General features: G+C 39.8%; 1 protein-coding gene across 1 annotated transcript in view; it reads left to right on the forward strand.

Annotated features, from left to right (window-relative positions):
- nup42 (nucleoporin 42) overlaps positions 1-21,253 on the forward strand; it is a 33,186-nt gene extending 11,933 nt beyond the window's left edge. The window contains exons 2-7 of the mRNA XM_069913885.1: positions 1,756-1,993; positions 7,082-7,176; positions 9,571-9,647; positions 13,594-13,680; positions 14,526-14,607; positions 20,363-21,253. Coding sequence (XP_069769986.1) covers positions 1,756-1,993; positions 7,082-7,176; positions 9,571-9,647; positions 13,594-13,680; positions 14,526-14,607; positions 20,363-20,958 — 1,175 coding nt within the window. The 3' untranslated portion in view covers positions 20,959-21,253. The remainder of the gene's footprint in view (positions 1-1,755; positions 1,994-7,081; positions 7,177-9,570; positions 9,648-13,593; positions 13,681-14,525; positions 14,608-20,362) is intronic.
- The last annotated feature ends 270 nt before the right edge of the window (positions 21,254-21,523 follow it).

Consider the following 21,523-nt stretch of genomic DNA (forward strand, 5'->3'; position numbering starts at 1 on the left):
CTTTCTTCCATAAAATCGCCTTTGCTGTATTGAACTCTTTTCTCTTCTTTAGGAGTTCAAAACTTATATCTGGATAAATGAAGATTTTTTGCCCTTTATACTCCAGTGGTTTGTTGCCCTCTCTTACTTTTTCCATTGTCTTCTCCAGTACCTTTTCTCTTGTAGTATATCTTAGGAATTTTACTACAATAGATCTTGGTTTTTGTTGTGGTTGTGGTTTAGAGGCCAATACTCTATGTGCCCTTTCTATTTCCATTTCTTGCTGTAGTTCTGGACATCCTAGGGTCTTAGGGATCCAATCTTTTATAAACTCCCTCATATTCTTGCCTTCTTCATCTTCCTTAAGACCCACTATCTTTATGTTATTTCTTCTGTTATAATTTTCCATTATATCTATTTTTTGAGCTAGTAGTTCTTGTGTCTCTTTAGTTTTTTTATTAGATTCCTCCAATTTCTTTTTTAAGTCTTCTACCTCCATTTCTGCTGCTACTGCCCGCTCTTCCATCTTGTCCATTTTCTTTCCCATTTCTGTTAAGGTCATCTCCATTTTATTTATTTTCTCTTCTGTGTTGTTTATTCTTTTTCTTAAATCCTTAAATTCCTGTGTTTGCCATTCTTTAAATGACTCCATGTATCCTTTAATAAGAGCAAGTATATCCTTTACCTTGCCTTTCTTTTCTTCTTCTATTTCACTGTACTCTTCCTCTTCCTCTTCTTCTTCCTCTGGGTTGGCCATCTGTTGTTTCTTTGTTGCCCTTTCCTCCTCTTCTTTCTTGTTTCTATTGTCTTCTGTGGTCTCTTCTTGCTGCAGGTGTTCTGCAGCTGTCGTTGCCGGCTGTGCAGATCGACTCCCCAGCTGGTCCCCCCTCCCGTCGGTGTGTTTTTTTTCATTCGCATCGCGCATGCGCGATACTTCGCGCATGCGCGGTTGCGCACTTTTACTCGGCTCAGTGAGCCATTTTTGTAGTCCATTATTTACCGACCTGAGGGAGCGGGTTTCTCTCTCCGCAGCGGGCCTCTTCGGACAGGTAAGGCCTTCACCTTTTTCCTCCTTTGTCTTCTCTTCCTCTCTTCTTACCGTTGCTTTCGATTTTTCTTTTTTTGTCGCCATCTTCTTTCCACCTTTATACTCACTTTTCTGTAACTTTTATTTCTGTGCCTTTGTGTTTTCCTTTGTTTTTCCCGACTTTTCTGGAGAGGGCTGGAGTTCACCGTCCGGCCACTACTCCATCACGTGACTCCCCCAAAACACATTAATCTTAACACAATTTACCTATTAAAGTATTGTTAACGAGTACCATCTTTCCAAATCTGCTTCTGCCAGAGAGAAGTGAAGCTGCAATTCTCTGCCCAAAGAAGCCATAGAGGCAGCGTTGTAGAATGTATTGTAGATGCAGATAGATCTTTGAATGTAAGTGACTTAAGGTTGATGGGGAACAAGCAAGTGGAGCTAAGTCAATGGCCAGGACAGCCATGATCTTATTGAATGGAAGAGCAAGCTCGACAGGTCAGATAGCCTAATCCTGCTCCCATTTATTATTTTCTTGTGTTTTATCCAAAATGAAAATCTCTAGGATGTTGATATACAGATTGATGTGTTATGTTTTGCTTGTTTATTGAGATTCTATATTTGGTGGATAAAAATATAACTTTTAAATAATTTATGTCCTATATTTCATGAAAATGCCATGAATGTACTTTGAAATGTATCAGCTATCTACAGTGAGTTGAACATTGAAATGGCTATCTGTTTAGGTTACAACAGCAGAGGAAGCTGGGGAAATCAGTTCCAGAAACATTCATCTCGATACATTCAACCATCAACGTTTTCCAAACCAACAACATGGGCAAGCACTGGCAGAGATACCGAGAGAAGAGGATTTGGTTACTCAGATACTGGGAAGAAAACAGTTGCAAATTCTGGAAGCTTTATACAGAATAGATTTACAGTACTCTCTCATGATAGTCAAGAGCATGATGTGGATAACTTACTGTAAGTGTAAGCATTGGTTTTATAATGTGGACGGCTTTCGCTTTTTTTTATAAAGTTCTTTCAGTAAAACATCCTTTAACATTCAGAGGCTCATTTTGAGTTGAAAATACACACAATAAGGGAGCAGAACTATTTTGTTGAAGCTTTTCAAAAGTTGGTAAACTGGTAGCCAAGTGGAGAAATTTAGAAAACTCTTTGGAGTCCAGGTGGATGAAATTTCACTGAGACTGGAGTAGGGAGAAAGACTAGAGCTGAAGGAATAAACGTGAGCATCAATATACCTCCCAAGAAGGCAGTAAAATTATAAACTAACATCGGAGTTGTTGGTGGAGGTCAAGGAAGCTGGGTTCAGACATTTCCATTGTTAATTTCTTTAATAGCATGGTACCTTGACAACTTTTTATCTTGTACATTTCATCTTTGCATGGGAGATATTGAACATCTGTAAACACGATTGGAAATGAAAGTTAAATAATGTTAACCCATGTTAGTCTACTCTCAGACCATTCAGCTTCCCAGATACCTTTTCCTCATGATCTTGACTGCACTCAATCCTATTCCAAGAAAGCCATTACATTCTAGTATGCTACTAATGTCAATATTCATTCAGTTTTTCTACCATCTCTTGACTCCCATTATTTCTCCAATGTCATTTTCTATTGGTCTTTTATGTCCACTTTTGTCACTCTTTTACTCTTTATATATTTTTTAAGAAAGAGCTTTTCGTATCCCCTTTGATATTCCTTGCTAACCTTTCATATATTTTTTCCCTTCATAATCACCTTCTTAGTTGTCTTCTCCAAGTTTTTATAAGTTTTCCATTCCTCTATCTTCCCACTTATTTTTGCTTCCTTGCCTGCCCTCTCTTTTGCTTTTACTTTGGCTTTCATTTCCTTCGACAGCCACAACTGCCTTATTTTTCTATTCACAACTTTCTTTCTTTGTGTAGGCGCCTGTCTTGCACTTTCCTCATTTCTTGCATAAACTCCAGCCATTGCTGATTTGTTGTCTTCCCCATTAGTGTGTTTTCCCAATCAATTTTGGCCAGTTCCTCTCATGCAACTGTAATTTCCTTTACTCCACTGAAATACCAACATATCAAACATTAGCCTCCTTTTTAAATTTCAAAGTGAACGATCATATTATGATCACTGCCTCTGATACCTTAAGCTCTCTGATCACCTCTGGTTCACTACACACCACTCAATCCAGTACAGACGATCCCCTGCTGGGCTCATCAACAAGCTACTCCAAAAGCCCATCTTGTAGGTATTCCACAAACTCTCTCTCCTGAGATCCCATACCAACCTGACTTTCCTAATGTACTTTGATGTTAAAATCCCCATGATTATTGTTGCGCATCTTTCTTACATGCCTTGTCTATTTCATTTGTAATCCACATTCTGGCTGCTATTTGGGGACCTGTATATAACTGCCATTAGTGTCCTTTTACTTTTACCATTCCTTAACTGAACCTGTAAGGGCTCTAACTTTTCTGAACCTACGTCGCTTCTTTCCAATGATTTAATATTGTTGTTTGCCACCCCCTCTACCTACTTGCCTGTCCTTGCGATACACTGTGTATCCTTGGATGTTCAGCTCCTAATGATACCCACCCTTTAGCCACAACTCAGTAATGGCCACAGCATCATATCCTCCAATCTGTAGCTGTACAGCAAGATCATCCAGCTGGTTTCTAATGCTGCGTGCATTTAAGTATAATGTCTTTAGACCATTTTTTAATGTACTGTGTCTGTCATCCCTCCTGCTATTATTTTGTCTTGTCGCCAGCCTGTCATCCTTGCTGCACACTATCTTCACTTTACTGGTGTTTACCCCCTTCAGCCCTCGCACTCTGATTCCTATCCCCTTACCAAATTAGTTTAAAAATTCCTTAACAGCTATATTAAACCCTTTGGGTTCAGGCACAACCCATCCTTTTTCTATAGGTTGTACCTTCCCCAAAAAAGATCCAAATGATCTAAGAATCTGAAATCCTGCCCCCACACCAGTATTTATCTGCATTTGTCTGCCTGATCTCACTATTTTTGCTTTCACTAGCCCATGGCACAGGCAGTAATCCTGAGATTACCACCCTCGAGGTCCTACTTCTCAGTTTCCTCCCTAATTCTCTGTATTCCCTCTTCAGGACCTACTGACATCCTACCTATGTAATTGGTACCAAGACTTCTGGCTTTTCGTCTTCTATCTTTAAAGTGTTCTGGACCAATTTGAGACATCCCATACCATGGCACTAAGGAGGCCACACAGAATCCCTCTTGTGTGTTCTTACAATGGAATCTCCTATCATGATTGGATGCCTCTTCGCCCTCTCTGATACAGAGCCATGCTCAGTGCTATGGTTGTCCTCTGTCAGGTCATCGTCCCCAATACTATCCAGAATGTGAGGGGAGAGAGAGAGACAGGATGTGTGTGAGGGAAGTTTGCTGCTCTCAGTGTCAGATGTGGGAGGCCCCGGAGTCTTCTAGCCTCTGGCATGGGGTAAGCCTCTGTAGCCCAAAAGGGTAGGGAGAGGAAGAGGAGGGCAGTAGTTATAGTTGATTCGATGATCAGGAGGACTGATAGAGGATTCTGCGGATATGATAAAGGTAACTAGATAGTGGTTTGCCTCCCTGGTGCCAGGGTCCGGGATGTAACTATGTGTGTCCAAGACATCCTAAAATGGGAGGGTAATGAACCAGAGTCGTGTTGGTTGGGGATTTTAATTTTCCTAATATAGATTTGGAGACGCAGTCAGTGAAAGGGCTGAATGGCTTAGAGTTTATAAAATGTGTGCAGATTGCTTTTTGCTACAATATGTTGAGATGCCCACTAGAGAGGGGGCAGTGTTGGACCTACTGTTGGAAAATGAAATAGGGCAGGTGACGAAGGTGTGTGTTGGTGATCACTTTGGATCCAGTGATCATGGTACCTTTAGTTTCAGCATAATTATGGAAAGAGTTAGGTCTGGTCTGACGATGAAGGTCTTTGAGTGGGGGGAAAGCCAGATTTGATGAAATAAGAAGGGATTTGCAGTGAGTGGTTTGGGCTGATTTGTTTTCTTGGGAAGGAGGTGGAGGAAAATTGGAGGGCATTTAAAGATGAGATTTTGAGGGTGCAGAATCTTTATGTTCCTGTTAGGATAAAAGGCAGGGCCAAATGTTCAAGACAACTGGTTTTCAAGAGAAATTAGGAAGTTGGTTCGAGATAAGAGGGAGGCCTACATTAAATACAGGAAGCAAGGGATGGATGGGTTGCTTGGAAGATACATTGATTGTAGAAAGAAGCTGAAGAAGAAAATTAGGAAACTGCCCCAGATTTAAGCCCACCCAAATTGTGCTGCCGTATCCACCTCTTCCAGTCGTGCTGGTGTATCTCTCCCCCTCGCCCACCCCAGTCGCGCTGCCATCTCTCTATGCTCCCCCGCCCAACCTAGTTGCCCTGCTGTCTCTCTCTCTCTCTCCCTCCGCTGTACCAGCACCAGGGAAAAATGCCAGTTTTTGGAGCTTTCCGGATTTTAGATGTCCGGATAAAGGATTGTGTACCTGTATAAATATCTAGAGGGGCAGGGATTGATCAGGGACACCCAACATGGGTTTATGAGGGGTAGGTCATGTTTGACAAATCTTGTTGAACTTTTTAAGGAAGTGACTAGAAAGGTTGATGAAGGTAGAGTAGTAGACGTGGTCTATTTGGATTTCAGTAAGGCTATCGATAAGATTACACATGCAAGGTTGGTGAGGAAGATTTAGCCACTAGGGATAGATATTGAGGTAGTCAGATGGGTTCAACAATGGCTAGAAGATACCAGAGAGTCATGGTGGGCAACTGTCTGTCAGGATGGAGGCCAGTGACGAGCGATGTGCCTCAGGGATCGGTGTTGGGTTCTTTGTTGTTCGTCATTAAATTAATGATTTAGATGATGGGGTGGTAAATTGGGTGAGTAAATATGTGGATGATACAAAAATACGGGGAGTTGTGGATAGTGAGGAGGGTTTTCGTGGACTGCAGAAGGATTTGGACTGTTTGGAACGGTGGGCTGAAAGGTGGCAGATAATGTAGATAAGTGTAAAGTGCTTCATTTTGGGAAGAATAACCAAAACAGGACCCATGCAGTGAAGGGGAAGCTATTGAGGAATACAGAGTAACAGAGAGATCTTGGAATAACGGTTCATCGTTCTTTGAAGGTGGAGTCTCGTGTAGATAGGTTGGTGAAGAAGGCTTTTTGTATGCTGGCCTTTTATAAATCATAGCATAGAATATAGGAGCTGGGAAGTGATGTTGAGACTGTTCAAGGCAATGGTGAGGCCAAGTTTGGAATATTGTGTGCAGTTCTGGTCTCCAAGTTATGGGAAGGGTTTCAATAAGGTAGAGAGGGTGCAGAGAAGATTTACTAAAATGTTGCCTGGATTGCAGTATCTAGAATACAGAGGAAGATTGGGTAGACTGGGTCCTTATTCATTGGAGGATAGAAGTATATAAAATTATGAGGGGAATAGATAGAGTAGATGTGAACAGGCTCTTCCCCTTAAGGGTAAAGGAGATTGGAATGAGGGGTCATAAGTTAAGGGTTGGGGGAAAAACTTTATAAGAAACATGAGAGGAAGCTTTTTCACTCAGAGAGTGGTGGCTGAGTGGAATGACCTCCTGGAAGAGGTGGTTGTAGCAGGGTCAGTCCTGTCATTTAAGAGGAGATTGGATGAGTACATAGATGTGAGGAGGTCGGAGGGTTATGGGCAGGGAGCAGGTAGGTGGAATTAGTGGAGTTTCACAAATCGGTGCAGACTAGAAGGGCCGATATGGCCTGTTTCCGTACTGTAATTGTTATATGGTTGCTGATGGGTATGGCCACAGCGATGTTTTCTATATACTCCCTGTGGTTCCAATTTATCACTTCCTCACTCTCCCTAATGACCCATAGGTCATCAAGCTGCACCTTGAGTTCCTTAACACGGTATCTTAGGAGCTGCACTTTGTTGCACCTTGTGCACATGTGGGCATCTGGGAGGCTGAGCCTTCCAAGCATCCCATACCTGACACTCGACACAGCGAACAATATGCAAAATCATTGTTTTCAATTTATTTCAGAGAAATTTTAAGAAAAGACATTGAGGTATGGGAATCCTCTGGCCAGTGGCTGTTCTCCTGTTATTCTGTTGCCAAAGAATATGCTTGTGTTTCAGGTACGAAATGCTTCTGTTTTTTTGTGTGATTGGTTTATCCAAGTCATAATGTATTTTCATTTTTCACCTTTATTTTGTCGTCATTTTACTTTTGTAACTCCAGCCAAAGGGTCTTGGAGGTGATTGAGGCTTTTAAGCTAGAATCCCATTGAGATGTCCCAAAGATATGTCAGGGGCAGGCAACTTTTATCAAGTGTGGGCCAGATGGTGTTGTCAGTGGTTGAACAGCAGGCTGCACTGATGCTACCATAAATGAAATAAATTAACAAATAAATGAAATAAATAAATAAGAAGATGGAATAAATGCGATGATGCATTTTCAGGTCAGGGAAGGCGTCTTTAAATCTGGAAATGCACCGAAAATCACAACTTAGTCATTATAATGACAATTTTTAAAAAAACATAAAACTCAAAAAGAAAAATTAGTCATAATGAAAACAAAATAACTAGCCCCTAAACAGACAGTGAGGGGGGAGAATGTCACAGTGGAGAGAGGGAATGTCACACAAAGAGCCTCATAGGTGTGTCACAAGCTGCTTTTAAGCTGCAGCAACTGGGTAGACCTCCTGGGACCCAGGTGCAATTAGTGAGGCAAAGGTGCCTTCCAGCACCTTTTAAGCTGAGGGGGGGATAGCCCCAGTAAATCGCCGACCTGGCGTCATGCAAATTAATTTCCCCACCCCTCCCCCCACCAGCTGTCAGTCTCCCGCCGTCAATCACGCTCCCTGCCACTCCGCGGCAGCTGACCCCTCTCCCGTTGATCATGGCACCCTCCCTGTGACATCGACCTCTTTCCCCCCCAATGGCAGCGACCTCACTCCCCCTGTTTGTGGCACTTGTCTCTCCCCCCCCCCCCCATCACAGCAGCAACCTCCTCCTCCTCCCCACCCCAGTCCCCGTGGCAGCGACTCCTCTCTTCCCCCCCCCCCCACCCTGGATCGCGATAGGCACTTGACTTGGGTTTCCCTGCGACCATTTTGCTGTTCAAGCCACCAGTGGACACGTCCTGGGTAAGTTTAACTGGGTTCCCTGACTACTTCCAAGGTAGGACAGGGACCCGGTTGACTTTGGACGACGCTGACCAGATCGGACCCTTTCATTCTTTCTTGTGAGTGGGGCGCAAACCAGACAAATTGCCCGGTTAACCCCATTTTACAAGGCAGCTTGAAAGCACCTACAGAGAGAGGATGAGTGAAGTGACAAAGGGAGAGATAGGGGGAACCACACACAAAGAGAGGGAGAGTCCAACCCAGGGAGAGGAAGTGCAACACTCTGAGAGGGAGTCCAAGATGGAGAGGCAGATAATTGCAAAGAGATGAAGAGTCACACAGAGAGATGGTGTCATGTGTACACACACACACACACACACACACACACACACACACACACACACACACACACACACACACACACACACACACACAGGAAAATTCTCACAAACTGAAACAGGAAGTGAGAGAGAGGAGTTCCACACGGAGCGTTACAGAAAGAGATGGTGTTGCAGAGAGAGAGAGAGAGAGAGAGGTGGATTCTCACAGACACGGGTCTCTCACACGAGATGGGTCTCAAGCAGAGGAGAAGGCTCTCACATGCTGCTGGAGAATGTCACCGTGGGGCAGGGGGAGAATGACACTGTGAAGGGGGAGAATGACACTGTGAAGGGGGAGAATGACACTGTGAAGGGGGAGAATGACACTGTGAAGGGGGAGAATGACACTGTGAAGGGGGAGAATGACACTGTGAAGGGGGAGAATGACACTGTGAAGGGGGAGAATGACACTGTGAAGGGGGAGAATGACACTGTGAAGGGGGAGAATGACACTGTGAAGGGGGAGAATGACACTGTGAAGGGGGAGAATGACACTGTGAAGGGGGAGAATGACACTGTGAAGGGGGAGAATGACACTGTGAAGGGGAGAATGACACTGAGTGGGGGAAAGAATGGCACTGAGTGGTGGAGAGTGACACCACGAGGGGGGTTGAGAGCAACATTGTGAAGGGGGGAGAGAACAAAACTGCAAGTGGGGGAGAATGACGCAGGGACGATCTCACAGAGGGCGTGGGGGAGGGAAGAGGGGGATGTATCTACAACAGGGGCTGAACACAGAGAATAAAAGCCTCTATCGCAAAGAGCAGGGGGGCCGCACACTGAGAGCAGGGTTTCCAGCGCACAAAGTGCAGGGGAGCTGCGCACGGAGAGGAAGTGCCTCCAATGCACAGAGTAGGGGACTCGCGCACTGAGCAGAGAGACACCGCGCAGTGTGGGGGAGCTGCGTACAGAGGGTTGAGGGGGGCAGCCACGTAGCTGGCTGGATAAATTTGGGCCATAGGTTGCCCACCCCTGGGTTATGTTACTGAAGAATGTGGCTTATTATGTACTTTATTTTCCTGTAGGTCTTGTGGACATTTCCCCTGAAGAACTTCGATTGGAATATTATAACAGTAGGGCAGGAGGCATCTTACAACATTATGTAAGAGCTATGAATTTTTAGAGATGTGAATTGGAAGCATAATTATAAACAGTCAGTTAAGCTCATCCAACTTTTTTTTTACTATATTGGTAAAATAGTAACTAAACTGTGGCATCAGTTGATTACTTTTACAGCTTGTAACAAGTACTTTAGGTCATAGGTTTTAAATTTAATTTTTAAATGATGAGTGCAGATAGGAGTTTCCTGATGTATAAATCTATTCATAGTGAAAGGAGTCAATACGGCACATCTGTTCACCTTTTGAAATAGCTTTGGCAGTAACATCTTCAATCCTTTCATTTATTAATAGATGCCTGGTTTGAGGGACCGAATAGTAGTAGTAGTTATAATAATGGAAGAACCAATTTTAAAATATATTGAAAATATGGAATGGGATTCAGATGGAGAGAGGGATTAAAACGCCCAGTTTCACAAAGTATTGTGGATGTTCAGCAGCACATACCTGTACTCAGGTATATTTAATTGCTTCATTGGTGCAGGTATATGAGAGGAAGGCTTGCTTCTAAGCTTTTGATCACCTTTGCAGTCTCTGGTTGCTATTTTTCAACATGAAGATCAGAGTTATGCAAATTAAAGTCAAATAAGCTATTTTGATGGTGAAAAATAAGAATAAATCAGTTGGAGACATCGCCCAAACATCAAGGTTCCAAAAATCAACTATTTTTAGTATTATTAAGAAGAAAGAATCACTAGTGAGCTCTGTAATTGCAAAGGGACAAGTATGGATGTGTCAATGACTTATGTCTACAGAAAACATTTGAGCAAAATACAGGGGCTACACTGCAAGATGCAAACTGATAATTAGCCACGGAAATAATGGCTATATTACAGTTTGCCAAGAAGTCTTTAAAAGAACTTGCAGAATTCTGGTTATAAAGTCTTGCGGACAGATTAACCTGTATCAAAGTAATGTGGAGGCTAAAAGGACCCCAAAGCATACCACATTTGCCACGGTTTGTATCTTGCAGTGTAGTCTTTCTGTTCATGAAGTCTTCTGCACACAGTAGTCATTTATGGTTTTTATACAGCCACTGCATATTGGGAAATTTTCAAAAATTTCCCACAACACAAGCTGTGTAAAAAGATCGTAACGGAAATTAGAGATTCATTCCCATTCCAAAATTTTTCCTGCGGCGGCCCTAGATATTTTTGCGGACTGGCTGCAGTCTAAACTGACCTGCAGGCAGTCTGCAACAATGGGCTGATGAATAGAGGATGCATGATGCATCACTGATTACATCAACGCAATGACGCTGTACGTCACATGCAGGGCCTGCATCCTGGTTGACGTTTTCCCACATCCAGCCTTCGAAACTATCACGACTCAGGTATGTAGTGTAAACATCCTGTGTGAACAGCCACTCTGTAAGGTAAGTGTGAAAATTATTGACGGGAAATTATCATGGCAGCTGTGTAAAACCATAATTGACACATCCACACCTACCTCCTGAAGAATGCTTCTGATCTGTCGGACAAATGTTTGGGGAATTTTCTTCATTATGAGGAGAATTCTTCTGTCATCAGCAGTGGACGGTCTTCCTTGGAAAACCTTTTGCGATGACTGAGCTCACCAGTGCACTCTTTCTTCTTAATGATGTTCCAAACAGTTGATTTTGGTAATCCTAAGGTTTTAGCGATGTCTCTTACTGTTTTATTCTTTCATTGGCAAAAATCTGGTCCTCGTGTTGAAAAATGGCAATATCAGATTCCAAAGGTGATCAAAAGCTTAGAAGTAATCCTAGCTCTCATATGCCTGCACCAATGAAGCAATTAAACATACCTGAGTAATCACAACACCTGTGAAGCCTAATATCCCAAACATTATGGGGGGAACTATGTATTAAAAAAATGCTGTAATTTATACATGGTCAAACCAAAATGTATACAATTCACCTTGAATAAAACCTGGAGTGTGCACTTTAGTAACATGTGAATTGTTTGATTACAAATTTAAAACTATGGAGCACAGGGACAAAAAATGTCTTTGTCCCCAGCATTATGGAGGGCACTGTTTCTCTCCAGGTAATAGAAAGTAATAGAAACAAATTTTTAATTTGTGAGTAATGTTGGCTCAGATCTTCCTGCAGAAGTGCATTTGATGATGTGCAATATACTTCTAGCTGTTAATATACTGATCTTTCCATGGCCAACTTGCTTCAGCTGCTTCCATTTGGAATATGTTACAGCAAGGAATTGAGGGCAGTGGTGGGATTGACTATAGTGATGGTTCGTCTCTATCCCAGGTGGGCAGGATAGTGTGACTTAGTGCAAATTAAAATAATTGAAAACTATAATGTTTATCCCTTTCAAGGATATTTGTCAGTCATTTATATGAATTTAGACCCTTGTCACCACAGTATGAATGATTAATAACTAGACTAAAATAATTTGATTTTTTTTTCATGGATATTAAGCTAAACAAGCAGATTTTGAATTTTTAACAAGTGGAACATTCTGTTAACTAATTGGCTTGCAAGCCTTTGCATACTTCAATCATAAGCCCCTTTTCCACTGGGACCCTGTCCCAGGAACTGACTGGGAATTTACTGGGACAGGGTCCAGTGGAAAAGGAACACTGTCTGAACGCCAGTGTCAAATGACATTGTTTCACGCTGGAGATTAACATCCTCTACCCCATTTCGTATCACCGATGTTTGCTGATGCCGGCGTGCTGATAAAACCAGTGGAAAAGGGACTATCAGAAAGTCATTGTAGAACACTCCGATCCCCAGGATGAGTTGTGTTCAGTGGAAAAGCAATTAGTGGCCCAGTTAAGGGTGACCCAGTGGAAACGGCACAAGGGGCTTCCTATCCCAGGACACTGCACAGCCAATTAACTAGGAAAAGGGGCTACTGACTGACATGCTGAATATTTTCGAAGTAAATATATTAAGGTATATGCACACCAACTTCTTTATGCAATAGTAATAATAAAACACATTCATCATCTTTTTCTGTGTTGGTGACTTTGAAATGTGAGGAAAATAAATTTCTGAAAAAAAATCTGCAGTAAAATCCCCGTTATCCAGAATTCAGGCAACAGGCAAAGAAATCATGGAACAAATACAAAAGTTTAAAATTGGCACCCCTAATGATTAGTTCACCAATCATGCAACATGCAATCTCAAGCATCCGGCAAATAACACAGATATCTAGCATCTACCAATCCCCATAGGTGCCGGATATCAGGATTTTACTGTAATAAATTGCAGGGACCCTTGGTATGTGATCTTAGCAGTATTTGAAAATCCCAACTGCAGGATGTTTAAAATTAGATCACAGTAACATATATTTTAACAATTGAGTGTTTGATGTCTGAATGGAATGAGCATGAATGAAAACTGCCTTTATGCAAGAATGTTGTAATTGAATTGATTTTGGTTGTCACAATTACCAACTAATTTTGCAGGGTGTCTGGTTGTCCTCGCTCAAGCTTGAAATAGTGGTTATATATCTTTATCTTTGCTATATGACTATATGAAGTACACTGACCTACTGAATTTCTCCAGCATTGTGTTTTTACTTCAATCAGTGTCTGCAGATTTTTATGTTTTACTACTACCTTCACAGTTGTTTCCTTCAATTTCTGTAAATACCTTACATTGAACAAATGAAAATGAAAATCTGCAAATGCAGAAAATCTGAAATAAAAACAAAATGCTGGAAACATTCAACACTTGCAGAAAGAGAACTTGTTTCAGGTCCTGGACCCTTTTTCAAAACTGGTGAGGTTTCCATCTTTAAAAAAAAAATTATAGGTGTTTACTATAAAGAAGTGTGAAAATATTCTGGTTACCAGCAGGTCTAGTGCTGTCATTGAATTACAAAAAGAATTGTAAGCACAATTTCATCAGACAGTTAATCATGTATAATGTAATGATTTTATTGGTTACTGAGTTCTTTAATTTGCTGTATTTTCATTTAGGTAGACTCCATTAGACAATTATCAAGTCAACATAAGAACAGGATGCTTGAGCTGAAGAAACCAAATTCATCTGCAGGAGTATCAGTGGTAAAATTAGCTAGTGTTGCAAAATAATTATAAAGTACTAATTACTTGATAAAGCTGTTTTTTTCCTGATGGTAGTGGTGAGAAGAGGGCATGGCCTGAGTGGTGGGGATCTTTGAGAATAGAGGCTGCTTTCTTGAGACACCCCCCTCCTATAGATGATCTTAATGGAGTAAAAACTGATGTCCTTGATGGCATCGGCCAAGTTCACAACCCTCTATACTCTTTTCCTGTCCTGTGCATTGGCACCTTCATATCAGGGAGTGCGGCAACCAATCAGAATGCTCTCCATAGTACATGTAGAAATTTTGCAAGAGTCTTTGGTGACATACCAAATCCCCTCAAACTCTGCACGAAGTATAGCCACTGGTGAGCCTTCTTCATGATTGCATTGATGTGGAAGCCCCAGGATAGATCTTCAGAGATGTTGACACCTAGAAATTTGAAGTTCTTAATCCTTTCCACTGCTGACTCCTCGATGTTTATGTTCCCCTGATTTCCCCTTCCTGAAGTGTACAATAATTTCCTTAGTTTTGATATTGTTGAGTGCAAGGTTGTTGTTGTGACACCACTAAACCAGCTTATCTATCTCACTCCTGTACACTTTCTCATTACTGTCTGTGTTTCTGCCGATGACCGTGGTCAGCAAATTTGTAGATAGCATTTGAATTCTGCCTAGCCGCACAGTCATGGGTGCAGATGTAGAGCTGGACTAAGCCGCAACTTTGGGGTGCACCTATGTTGATTGTAAAGGGGAGGAGATGTTGTTCCCATCATCGTGTATTCTATGATGAGTTCATCAATTATACGAGTAGAAGTCTGTCATGTTTTCTTTTTCTGCTCTTCAGAGTACTGAATTCAGGAAGCCTAATCAGCAGAAACTATCAGAATGTTTTGGTAATGTGCCGAGTTCAACATTTAACTCATCAGGTGAGTTTATCTTACAAAAAAATGGAGGGAAAATCTTTTGTACTTTTGGACAAAATAAAGATTTCTTTAATTTATTTGGTGTCATTTTACCAGCTGCTACTTATAACTTATTTACTGCCTGTTTCATCACCCAGCTAATATTTTATCTTTTATTTAGAGATAATTTTCAGGAAGTTGATTGTCCTTTTTAAAAATTTTATTTTTAAATAGAATTTCTGACGCAAAATAACAATGAATTAATTGCTTTGTAACAATCTTTCAACCAGACATTTACATCTACTTTAATTTTGAATGATTTAATTCAATCTGTTCTGCAACCTTCTTTCCAATCCATGTTATTAAACATGTTGAATAAGAAAATTTTGCTTCATGTGAATATTATAAGCTGGAACACAGCTTATAATGGTCATTATGGTCTCTCTCCTATTTTATTCAATTCTATTTTAACCCATGCCGATTTTTCTTCTCTTTACAAAAAGAGGTAAGAAATTTCATTTGTGCTGCTCGATGATAATTTTTAAAATTAAGATGTAGGTCTCCCAATTCATATTTCCATATTAACTTTTCTCTGGAAACTCTTGACATTTTATTTTCCAGAGGAATTTCCTTTTATATTTGTTCAATTCTAGGAAAATATTTTGAGTTATTGAAATAGGTACTGTTTGAAAAAGATATTGTATTCTTGGAAATATAATTAACCCTTCCCACGAAAGTCATAGGTAAATTGATCCATTTTAAAAAATCTTTCTCAACCTTTTTAAATAGTGATAAATAATTCAGTTTATATAAATTCTTTAAATTATTATCTCTCCAAGTCCGTAAATATTTAATACCATTTTGGCCATTTAAACTGAATATCCCTTTGTCACTATCTCCTTCTATTAATGGCATAATTTCACTTTTATCCAATTTATTTTATAACCCGAAATTTTCCCATATTCTTCCAATTTAACATAATTTTTTTGTAAAGAAGTTTCAGGTTCAGTCAAATATATCATATCTGCAAATAAACTAATTTTATGCTCTTCTTGACCAATTCTAAGTCCCTTCATTTCTAGATCACTCCAAATTGCTTCTGGATGTTGTTCTATAGCTAAAATCAACAAAGCTGGAGATAAGGAACACCCTTGACTATTTGGTCTTGTCAACTGAAGCAGTGCAGATACTTGTCCATTAGTCATTACTTCAGCTTTAGGATTTTTATATAATGCCCTGATCCATTTTACCAAGGTAAAATCCATTTTGTCCAACAATTTAAACAAAAAGTCCCATTCCAGTCTATCAGACACTTTTTCTGCATCTAAAGCCACTGCAACACTCCAATCTCCTCTTTTTTGTGCTTAATGGATTTTACTAAGTAATCTGGCCACATTTTCAGCTGACTGTTGCTTTTTTACAAAACCTGTCTGATCCATGTTTATTAATTTAGGTAGCAATTTAGTCATTCTATTTGCCAAAATTTTTGCAACAATCTTATAATCTACATTTAATTATGAAATAGGTGTATAACATGAAGGTTTTAAAGTGTCTCTATCTTTTTTTAGGTATCACTGTAATTATTACCATCAAAAATTATTCTGTAAAGTATGGGTTTCCAAAGCCTATTCTAATACTTCCATAAAGATAAGTATTAGTAAATCTTTAAATTCGTTATAAAATTCAGATGGCAATCCATCCTCTCCTGGAGATTTATTACTCTGTGATGAACTCATAGCCTCCCTCATCTCTAACTGAGTAAAGAGAGCACTGGATTCAGTTTGCTTTTCCAAATCTAATCTAGGCAAAATTACCTATGATAAATATCTATTTTATTTTTGTCTTTTAAAGATTCCGAGCTATACAATTTTGAATAAAATTTCTTAAAGGATTCAGTTATTTCTTGAGGCTTATAAGTAATAACATTAGTATCCTTTTTAATTGCATTAATTGTTCTCGAAATTTGCTGTTTTTAATTGCCAAGCAGGTACTTTGTGTTCTTTCACTTAATTCATAACATCTTTTTGTACTTGTAATTGCTTTATCTGTTCTATAAGTTTGTAATGTGTTATAGCAGTGGTTCTCAACCTTTTTCTTTCCACTCACATACCACTTTAAGTAATACCTATGCCATCTGTGATTAGTAAGGAATTTCTAAAGGTGGTATGTGAGTAGTGGGAAGATTGAGAATCACTGCTTTAGACCCAATTGTTATTAAAATATTTTGCTTCAGAAAAATTGTCACTGGACCATTTCCTTTAGAGTTATGAAACCATGCACATAACAAGTCAATTAAGTACGATTAAAACAGTAGTTTTCAAACTTTTTCTTTCTACCCTTAAGTAATTCCTTACTAATCACAGAGCACATATGGCATTGGGTAAACTTAAAGTGGTATGTGAGTGGAAAGAAAAAGGTCGAGAACCACTATGTGATACTGAAGTTTTTATTAATTAATTGTCTATGCTTATCTTCAGAACCCTGTTTTTGAAGATCCTTTTCCAAAACTGTTATTCTTCTTTCTAACTGATCAATCTCTCTCATATATATCTTTTTAATTTTAGAAGTAAAGTGTATAATTTGACCTCTTAAATACACTTTCAAAGGATCTCATAATAAACATCATATACAGTGTTCAAGCTTATATCACAAATGTCCAAATTTGTATTCTAACAAACTCAAAAAATCTTTTCTTTTCAGTAATAATGAATTCAATCTCCATCTATAAATCATTTTCTCTTTGTCAGGCATTTCACTTGTTATTAATGAAGGTGAATGATCAGATAAAATCCTCACTTTATAATCATCTTCAAGAATCCTAGCTTGCATTTGTCCTGAAATTAAAAATTGATCAGTTCTAGAATAAATGTCATGCCTACTTGAATAAAATGAATATTCTTTCTTTCTAGGATGAATCCTCCATGCATCTATTAAATTCAAATCTCATTGATACCAATATAGCTTTTACTTCTTTTGTTCTTGTCACTACTCGAGTAGATCTATCCAACAATGGATCTAAGCAGAAATTAAAATACCCTCCAATTAAAATATTTTCGTGTGCCTTTGCTAGATTAAGAAATGTTTTCTGAATAAATTTCTCATCATCAATATTTGGAGCATATACAATTAAGAAAGTCCACATTTCAGAATATACATCTGCCATTTTTCAACCAATTTTTTCAGTTGGTCCAAATCCCTCTGCAAACTTTGAAAGCTGTCCACCACACCTCCAATTTTAGTGTAATCCAATTTGCACATTATCAACCAGATCATTGATGTAAATGACAAACATAAATGGTCCCAGCACTGACCTCTGAGGCACACCACTAGTCACAGACTTCCAGTCTGAGAAGCCATCATCCACTATCACTCTCTGGGTTCTCCATATAGCCAATGTCAAATCCAGTTTACTACTTCACCATGAATACAGAGTGTCTGAACATTCCTGACTAACCTCCCATGTAGGACGTTGGCAGAGGCCTTACTAAAGTCCATATAAACAACATCCACAGCCTTCCTTCAACTTTCCTGGTAACTCCTCAAACAAACTCTATAAGATTGGTTAAACATGACCTACCATGCATAAAGCCATGTTGATTACCCCTAATCAGTCCCTGGCTATCCAAATACTTGTAAATCCAATCTCTTAGGATGCCTTCCAATAATTTACCTACTACTGATGTCAGGCTCTCTGGCCTTTTAATTTCCTGGGTTACTTTTGGAGCCTTTTTTAAACAACAGAATAACATGAACTATACTCCAATCCCATGGCTAAGGACATTTTAAATATTTCTGCCAGAGCCTCTGCAATTTCAACATTAACCTTCCTGAAGGTCCGAGTGAATATAGTGTCTGCCTGGGGATTTATCCACCCTGATTTGCTTTAATCAGAAAGCATCTCCTCCTCTTTAATCTGCATAGGGGCCATGACCTCACTGCTTGTTTTCCTTATTTTGCTAGACTTTGTGCCAGTTTCCTGAGTTAATACTGATTGGGGAAAAAAAACATTTAAGATCTTCCCCCATCTTTTCTGGCTCCATGCATAGCTAACCACTCTGATCTTCAAGGGAACAAATTTTGTCCCTTACTATCATTTTGTTCTTAATATACCTTTGGTATTTCCTCACATTGTTTGCCAAAGCAACCTTCTTAATTTCTTTCTTGTATTTTTTAAATTTCATTTGCTCCTTGTTGCCTTTACCGATTCTCTTCTTCCAGATATCTAATATCCCTCAAAAATCAAGGTTCCCTATGCCTGTTTACTTTAATTCTGATAGGAACATGCAAACTCTGTACTTTCAAAATTTCACTTTCAAAGGTCTTGCACTTACTTAGCACATTCTTGTCAGAAAGCAATGTATCCCAATCCACACTTTCTAGGTCCTTTCTCATTTCCTCAAAATTTAGAATTTAAACTCGAGCCCAAACCTCCCTAAGGTGGAAGTGACGCCAGTGGCCCTGGTATGCCAATCCAATGCACATGCCCCAGTTGGCACTAGCGCAAGCGCGCTAGAAAAAACATGGCTGCACGCGGCCTACGGAAACCAGGACATGGCATTTAACCTGGCAAGGATGTTTCTGTCCTTGTTATCCACGGGAATGGTACCCGAGGATTGGAGGGAGGCAAATGTTGTCCCCTTGTTCAAAAAAGGTAGTAGGGAAAGTCCAAGTAATTATAGACCAGTGAACCTTGCATCTGTGGTGGCCAAAGTGTTGGTAAGGATTCTTAGAGATAGGATCTATGGGCATTTACAGAATCATAGACTGATCAAGGACAGTCAGCATGGCTTTGTGAAGAGCAAATCATGTCTCACAAGCCTGATAGAGTTCTTTGAGGAGACATTGATGAGGGTAGTGCAGTGGATGTGGTCTGCATGGATTTTAGTAAGGTTTATGACAAGGTTCCACATGCTGGGCTTATTCAGAAAATCTAAAGACATGGGATCCAGGGAAGCTTGGCCATGTGGATTCAGAATTGGCTTGCCTGTAGAAAGCAAGGGATTGTGGTGGAGGGAGTACATTTGGATTAGAGTGTTGTGTCTAGTGGAGTTCCTCGAGGATTGGTTCTGGGACCTCTTCATTTTGTGATTTTCAACTTCAAAACCTGTAGAAAGAAATGATGAGCATGTAAAGAGGTAGAAGAACATTAGATGTTAAAACAAAATAGCTATTAATTTGCAGCTTATGGTGTCTGAATTTCACCTGCCTACCCTCTGATCACACTTTTGCTATTCAGTATAGAACCTACAATATTCTTCCATGTGAGACATTTCTACCATTCAGTGGAGAGAATTGTGCAAGGGGTTTTGACTCCTGTAAATGGTGCCTGCTAGGACACAGCTATAAATAGAAAACAACAGATTGTGGTTGTAACGGCGTTCATGTTGACAGCTTCCAGTGCAATTACGGTATACTGAAAATGATAGCAATTCCACAAAGTTAAATGTGGGGTTCAGCAGCCACTGGAAGTGTTTCCTGCCCAAAAGATGCTCTATTGTTTTGCAGCCAACTTGAAGAATCATTGATTATTGAGAAATTAATGGCCTATTATTACAAAATACTGTGAAAATGATTTTATTCATGTAATTGTAGGAGCTGGACAAAGCATCGCTGAAGTAACTAAAACATTTGTGAAACTGTGTCTTGATCTTTTTTGGCTGAAATTGGAGAACATCAAGAGAACAGTTTTACATTATTTTAAGTTTGTGTGCAATTTGCTTCTTGTGGGTGGTTTAACAAATAAATTACATGCCTCTCTTGGATTTGTTTGTTTCCCTAGGTTTTGCCACTTCCACTCTAAGCATCAACACATTTAGCTTCAAACCCAGCGCTGCACTAGGAAATGCCACAGCAGCCCCTGCATTTGGAAGCTCAACATCTTCAGCCCTTTCACAGTCTGGATTTGGAACCAAGCCTGGTCCTGCTTCAGTCTTTGGAAGCAGGCCTACATTTGGGACTCCTGCGACAATTAGTTCATTTTCTGTATTTGGTAGTTCTGCGGCCACTTCTACCCCTTCTCTCGCTGTATCTGGAAACTCTGCTCCATTTGGAAGCAACACAACAGCCTCTGGTGGTTTTGGGAGTTTTGCACCTACATCTTCAACATTTGGGAGCACTGTAAAAGCATCAGCTAAGGCCTTTGGTAGCACAGTCGCAGCAGCGACAACAACAACAAATGTTTTTGGTGCAATACCAGTATCCATCCCTCAGCCACACAATATCGCTGCAAGCAATAATTTAGTTAGTGGATGTGATGCATTGTACACACCCCAGGCACAACTTTCAGCAGATGACCTGCGAGAATTCGAAGCAAAGAAGTTTACACTAGGAAGGATCCCTTTGAGGCCACCACCCATTGAACTTTTGTCTGGTTAAATACATTTGAATTGATTAGTTTCCAAGGCATGTCTAACTAATACAGCCCAAGTTCAAACTGAGCTTTATTAATTAACATTTAAATTCTTGCTAAATATGTTACTTTTATTTTGAAGGGATTTAACATTCTAAGAATTTATTGGGAACTTGACTGTTGTGATTTCTTTTTTTCCCCCAAGATGTAAAAACTTACAGGAGTTTCCTTCAGAATAAATACTTTGTAGGATTTTCTACACATTCATTCCGACTACTCATCATGCAGGGGCAGGGAGAATAAATAAGTATGTTGGTGAGATTATCAGAATGTTGGATGTTGCTGTAACCTTGAAAGTTGCTGAGCTGATTATTTTAATCAGAAACCTCTTTAACTCTTGAGTGTTAGTCAAAATATATCTCCAGGACTTCCTGAAGGCTAATTTAGAGAGGAGAAATTTGTATCACACATACAAGATACTATTTAAAAATAAAATTTCAAGAATAGAAATGAATAAATGCCCACTGAAATCATTCTTGAAACTAACTGAGCTAAAAAAAATTTTTTTTTAAATGCCCGTAATTATTCAAG

This window comes from Narcine bancroftii, chromosome 1 (assembly GCF_036971445.1).
Source record: "Narcine bancroftii isolate sNarBan1 chromosome 1, sNarBan1.hap1, whole genome shotgun sequence".
Taxonomy (NCBI): Eukaryota; Metazoa; Chordata; class Chondrichthyes; order Torpediniformes; family Narcinidae; genus Narcine; species Narcine bancroftii.